The following is a 6,172-nucleotide window of genomic DNA, read 5'->3' on the forward strand; positions in this document are numbered from 1 at the left end:
ACTGTGTGAAGTTAAATATTGTTTAATACTTAGAACACATCTTGAGATCTCTTCGTTCGGATTTGCGCTCCTTCAAGTGTTTGAACGCAAGAACGTAACACATGTTTGTGTTGTTCTGCAGCTGAAGTGTTTCTTCACTGTATAAACTGTGTGTTGCTCATACAGCTGAAGTTTCACTTACTGCCCTCTGGAGTAAACAGGTGGTACTACAAGCATTTCTCAGGAATCTACTTATTACGGTCCGGGGCAGTGCCATTAATTGCTTACATTTTTTTAAGGCGTTATTTTTAATAAAATTAATCGCACTGAATTAACACGTTAAATCGACAGCCCTAATATATATATATATATATATAATGTAAAAAAATATATAGAATAATTTCGAGACGTGGTGTAGTGGTTAGCACGCATGCTTTGACAGATTGAGGCTTTGTGCTTAGGGCTCCTTAGTGGTCAATGCAGCTTTGAATCTGGCTTGTGACATTTCCCAATCCTGTTCCTGTGCAATATTCACATTTTTGCATCAGTATTCAATGTCAAGAAATCATATTCACCTCAAGAAATCACTGACATCCCATATTCTAAAGTTTAAAGTGTTATGATTAGCTGACAGCTAAATCAAACAGCACTACGCTTGTCTAATAAACTTTTTCACAGTTTTAATAGTCAGTTATCTGCAGTTATTGTGATGTTTTTCTACACAGGTGTGTCTGTAACATCGACTGCTCCCACATCAGTTTTAACCCAGTGTGCGCATCAGATGGCCGTTCTTATGACAACCCCTGCCAGGTGAAAGAAGCGTCGTGTCAGAGGCAGGAACGAATCGAGGTCAAGTTCCTGGGTCACTGTCAGGGTGAGATGAACAAATGTGTTTGCTTGTTTTGTAGAATCACTCATGCGTGCTTTAGATAATGTATGTATTTCCTGTATATTGTTCGAGGATGTCTTCTTCCACTAAATTGCTTTTTACATAAGGCATTAGAGAACCAGAAAGAGATGATGTTAAATTCATGTTCAGCATAAATGACATATATAGTTACATAATCAAGTTCATATGACCATTACTTTGTGGAATATAGCAGTTACCCTAATACCATCTTATAAAATAACAATGTTCAAATGAAAACTAAAAACAAATTGTTGTATTATGTAACCAGCTGACTGGCTGGAGCAGATCTGTTTGTCTTTTTAACTCTTGAATTATTTGTATAATCCTGTAGGCGACATGATTACAGGCACCAAAGCAGGAGATGGACAATATGCTAGGACAGACTACACAGGTGAGTGTGTGTGTGTGTGTGTGTGAGTGTGTGTGTGTGTGTGTGTGTGTGTGTGTGTGTGTGTGTGTGTGTGTGTGTGTGTGTGTGTGTGTGTGTGTGTGTGTGTGTGAATGTTTTTGGCCCACTTATCAGTGTTTTGTGTTTCTGCTTGAATTGTAGAGGAGAAGCCTGAAGTTTCAGAGGTGGCGCGAGGTCTTTACATCCCTTGTCCTGAACATTATAAGAACTATTGTGTTCATGGAGACTGTGAATATCCCAACATGCTCTCAACGCCGTCCTGCAGGTATGCACACTCACAAGCATACACACCCTATCATCAGTGGCATACCACAAATTTGTCTATGGAAAGTCCCCATAAAACATGGAAACACAACATGTGTGTGTGTGTGTGTGCGTGTGTGCGTGTGTGCGCGCGTGCGTGCGCGTGTGCGTGCGTGCGTGTGCGTGCGTGCGTGTGTGTGTGTGTGTGTGTGTGTGTGTGTGTGTGTGTGTGTGTGTGATTATATGCAGCATTACAGTATGTATATAAAAAATAATGGATATAAAATATGGAGGCAGGATACTCTCTTTTTTTGTCAGAGGGGAGGCTTACTGTCTAGACTCTGAAAACCCCTGGTTAAAAATGTGGATAAAAAACATCATGTATTAAATATCAGTATACAAACAATAATGGCCTATGGAGAGTCCCCTACATGATATAAAACTGTGTGCTTTGAGTTCTCTTCCATAGACCTTTGTCTCCCCCTAGTGTACAAGCCAAGAAAGGTCTTAGTGCTTCTTTAAAACAACTTGAATAAGTCTACATAGAATTTAATCTAACAACCATTGAATCCACATATCTCCTTCAAAGCATAACACCGTGTCGCTTTGCTTCTTTTTTCTCTGCTTCAGCTGTCACTCAGGATTCAGTGGTCCACAGTGTGAGACTAAGGAATATAACGTGCTGTATGTGGTGCCTGGCTCTGGAAAACTGCGCTACATCCTCATTGCGTCTGTCATCGGAGCTCTGCAGGTGGCCATCATATGCGTAGTGGTGCTGTGTATCACCCGGTGAGTATTAACACACATACACACACTTAAACCAAACCGTTATATCACACAGATTCTCTCATTATGTTACTGCAAAGAAAGCAAAGGACAGCTGACTACTGGGAATCTGTTACACACACACACACACTTTCACAGCTCTTTATAGAGTGAGAGCTCCTGCCAGCAGGAGTCTGCTGAATAACACAATTTTCACTCTATGAAAGGTCGTTGTTAATGGCTGTGCATTTGTGTTAGTGAAAACTAAACCATTACAAAAGAATGAGAGTGAGTGCATTCAATACGTGTATGTATAATGTTAAATGATAGAATGTATGGATGGATGATTTGACCTCAGGGCATCTGTAATCTGGATGTACACTTAGATTGAATTATATCTACATATGTCTAACTGAACATGTGTATTAGAGATAAGAGATTAAAGTGTGATATTTTCACCTAAAAAAAACGGAATAAGACAAAAATGCTCCGTTCACTTCCTTTCATACGTATCCGGATGTGGGACACCGGAAATGCATGCTCAAGTGAAGAAATGTCACTTTCCGTACCAAAAGTTCAAGTTTGGTCAACTCTGACCTGCAAATTCAGAAGAGATGTGTGACCATTTATCATGTATTAAATCCAGAAGCCCTTGAGTGTGACATCATATCCTGTCCATTACGGTGTCCAAAGTAATCTTGTATACTGTGAGCAAGGCTTTAAAGGTGAAATGTGTCATTCATGCACCACATTCAGGTGTCACTATAAAGCCCACTGTCGATTGGACAGTTAGATATAAACAAAATATTACTTGGTGCACTTTTTCAAATTAGTCCCTGAGATTAATGTAAACTTATGTGATCCAATATAATGTCATTTAAAAGGGAAACTACTTAAAGGGGTCATGCCTTTTTTATTATTTACATATGTTCCTTAATGTTCACTTATAATATAAGTACGTTATTTACGTTTTATACAGTATATGTAAAATATGATCATATTCCTTCCTCATTCTGACCCTTGGTCAGAAACGCTCGTTTTGGTGCTACTTCTCCTTTAAGACTTAACCGTAAACGACCGCTGTTACGATTGGCTCTCTGCTCTTAACTGACCTTGCCATCTCACTGCTCACCGCTACTGGGCAGGCTACAGAATTGAAGGTAAAGTAGGCGTTGATGTGTTGTTGTGGAGGCAGTCAGCTGCAAATCTCACAGTGTGACAGCACAATTTAGAGGACGTAGAGAACGAGTCATTTTGGCCGCTTGGTTTAAACAAAGAGGTTTTGAGTTCTAAAACTTACAGTATGCTTTTATAGTACAGCAACCTCTTATATGTCAAAAGATCAAGGAAAATGGGATTCCTCAATTCATGACCCCTTTAAACTGATGATTAAGTTATGAGGTGTTTCAGTACAGAGCAGAGATGTCCAGCTGTTAGGATGTAACTATTGAAAGGAACATTACCTTTAGGGAAAAACATGTATTTTAATGTACTTTAAAGTCTTTTTACATGTAAATGCACAATATTTCCACTGGTGTACTACCTGAAACTTATTTATGACTTTGAAGTATGAAAGTACTCTATCTAACTGTGGAGCGGAGGGGGGCGGGGCCGGGTTGGAATATCGTGCGCCCGGTCCTGGGTATCGGCACCAATGTAAGGGGGTTAAGATGGGCAAGGAGGAGGCGAGAACCGGCTTGTCAACATAAATCATAATTTAATTAAACTCAAACCAAAAGCACAAAGATAAACAAACACACACACGACGGACATGCCCGTAATTCTCTCTCTCTCTCTTGAACCATTGTCACCGGCCGCCTTTATCCCTCGCGCGCCTCATCAGGCCGATTGGGGACCGGGCGCGCAATATTCCGACCCCGCCCCGCCCCCCTCCGCTCCACACTAACTCTTAGGCTTTTCTAAAGTTCTGGAACATATCAGCCTTTTGCTTCCAGACATTGTTGGTTATTAGAAATAATATAAAAGTGCCTGTTTGGAAACTAGCTATATTGAAGATAAGGAGGTCCTTTTGCTTCCTTCCTCCACAGAAAGTGCCCACGGACCAACAGAACCAACCGACAGAAGCAGAACACGATGCACTACAACTCTGAAAACACCCTGCGCGCCTCCACCCGCCTCATCTGAGCGCTTGGAGCAATCATGAGAAGAGAATCATGAGAAACGTAGTTTGGACGGAGGACAGAAACAAGCGTGCACTCTCTGTCCCCACACAGAGACACTTCATCCTGCTGGATGACGGGATGGATGATGGTGCAGATTTTATGATGGGAGGATGATGGTATACACGCGATGCCTTGCACCTGTGGCACAGGACACTAACAGAGAATTTTAGGACACCGTGATAGGACAAGTCCTGTTTCTTGGTTATGTATGGGTAATATTTCCAATAGTTAATTTGTTTGTCTTGACGGGGTCCTTTTTTCTGTAATGTAAATAAATAATTTATATCACAATACATGTCTTGTCTATTCTTTAGTGGATGCCATTATGTATGTGATTCTTGAGGGACTGGCAGAGTTGTTTTTAAACCATAAATACCATAAGGCTACAACAGGCCTAAATGTTTTCAATCCTGTACTATAGGTATGATTTTGTTTTGTATTTTCATAAAATGAGCCACCAGCAGCATGCCCCTCAAACTGACTGGGAAGTTGTCTATAGCTAGAGTCTGTTGTTAGTTCATTCTCTTCAAAAATATAAGGCAAATAGAAACACTCTTTCAGATTATATGTAGTTGGTAAACTCACCAGTCAGCACAACTGACACTGTTGGTACTATATCCTAAAATCAATAAATGGATGGACGGACGGATGCACGGACGGTCGGATGGATGGATGGTAGATTGTGACAGATGAGGTCCTCCAAGTTCATCCCCAGACCAGTCTAGTGGAGTCCCAGCACTTCCTGTCCTGTCTGACAGTCTTCTGTGCCACAGGGGTGAAATAAATCCTTAATGAAAATGAGTATTTGCACAAGTTAGGGTTAGGTTAGGGTGGGTTAGGGATAGGGTTAGAGTTAGGTTAGGTAAGGGTTAGAGTTAGGTTAGGGTTAGGTTAGAGATAGGGTTAGGTTAGAGATAGGGTTAGGTTAGGTGGGTTGGGTTAGGGTTGGGGTTGGGTTAGGTTAGAGATAGGGTTAGGGTGGGTTAGGTTAGGGTTGGGTTAGGGTTAGGTTAGAGTTGGGGTTGGGTTAGGGTTAGGTTAGGTTAGAGATAGGGTGGGTTAGGTTAGGATTAGGGTTGTGTTAGGTTAGAGATAGGGTTAGGGTGGGTTAGGTTAGAGTTAGGGTGGGTTAGGTTAGGACTAGGGTTGTGTTAGGTTAGAGATAGGGTTAGGGTGGGTTAGGTTAGAGTTAGGGTGGGTTAGGTTAGGACTAGGGTTGTGTTAGGTTAGAGATAGGGTTAGGGTGGGTTAGGTTAGAGATAGGGTTGGGTTAGAGTTAGGTTAGGGTTAGGTAAGTGTTAGAGTTAGGTTAGGGTTAGGTTAGAGATAGGGTTAGGTTAGGGTGGGTTAGGGTTAGGTTAGGGTTGGGTTAGGGTTAGGTTAGAGATAGGGTTAGGGTGGGTTAGGTTAGGTTAGGTTAGGTTAGGGTTGGGTTAGGGTTAGGTTAGAGTTAGAGTTAGAGTTAGGGTTGGGTTAGGTTAGGGTTAGAGTTAGGGTTGGGTTAGGTTAGGTTAGGTTAGGTTAGGTTAGGTTAGGTTAGGTTAGGTTAGGGTTAGAGTTAGAGTTAGGGTTGGGTTAGGTTAGGTTAGGGTTAGAGTTAGGTTACGTTTACATTTATGCATTTGGCAGACGCTTTTTTCCAAAGCGACTTACAGAGCCCTTATTACAGGGACAATCCCCCCG

At 41.5% G+C, this 6,172-nt stretch overlaps 1 protein-coding gene across 3 annotated transcripts in view; it reads left to right on the forward strand.

The window, feature by feature from the left end:
• LOC127654605 (tomoregulin-2-like) overlaps positions 1 to 4,731 on the forward strand; it is an 86,241-nt gene extending 81,510 nt beyond the window's left edge. For all 3 annotated transcript variants that reach the window (XM_052141828.1, XM_052141829.1, XM_052141830.1), the window contains 5 exons: positions 705 to 853; positions 1,221 to 1,280; positions 1,440 to 1,563; positions 2,172 to 2,330; positions 4,355 to 4,731. In XM_052141828.1, the coding sequence (XP_051997788.1) occupies positions 705 to 853; positions 1,221 to 1,280; positions 1,440 to 1,563; positions 2,172 to 2,330; positions 4,355 to 4,451 (589 nt within the window). In that variant the 3' untranslated portion in view covers positions 4,452 to 4,731. The remainder of the gene's footprint in view (positions 1 to 704; positions 854 to 1,220; positions 1,281 to 1,439; positions 1,564 to 2,171; positions 2,331 to 4,354) is intronic.
• The last annotated feature ends 1,441 nt before the right edge of the window (positions 4,732 to 6,172 follow it).

Source organism: Xyrauchen texanus, chromosome 14 (assembly GCF_025860055.1).
Source record: "Xyrauchen texanus isolate HMW12.3.18 chromosome 14, RBS_HiC_50CHRs, whole genome shotgun sequence".
Classification (NCBI taxonomy): domain Eukaryota; kingdom Metazoa; phylum Chordata; class Actinopteri; order Cypriniformes; family Catostomidae; genus Xyrauchen; species Xyrauchen texanus.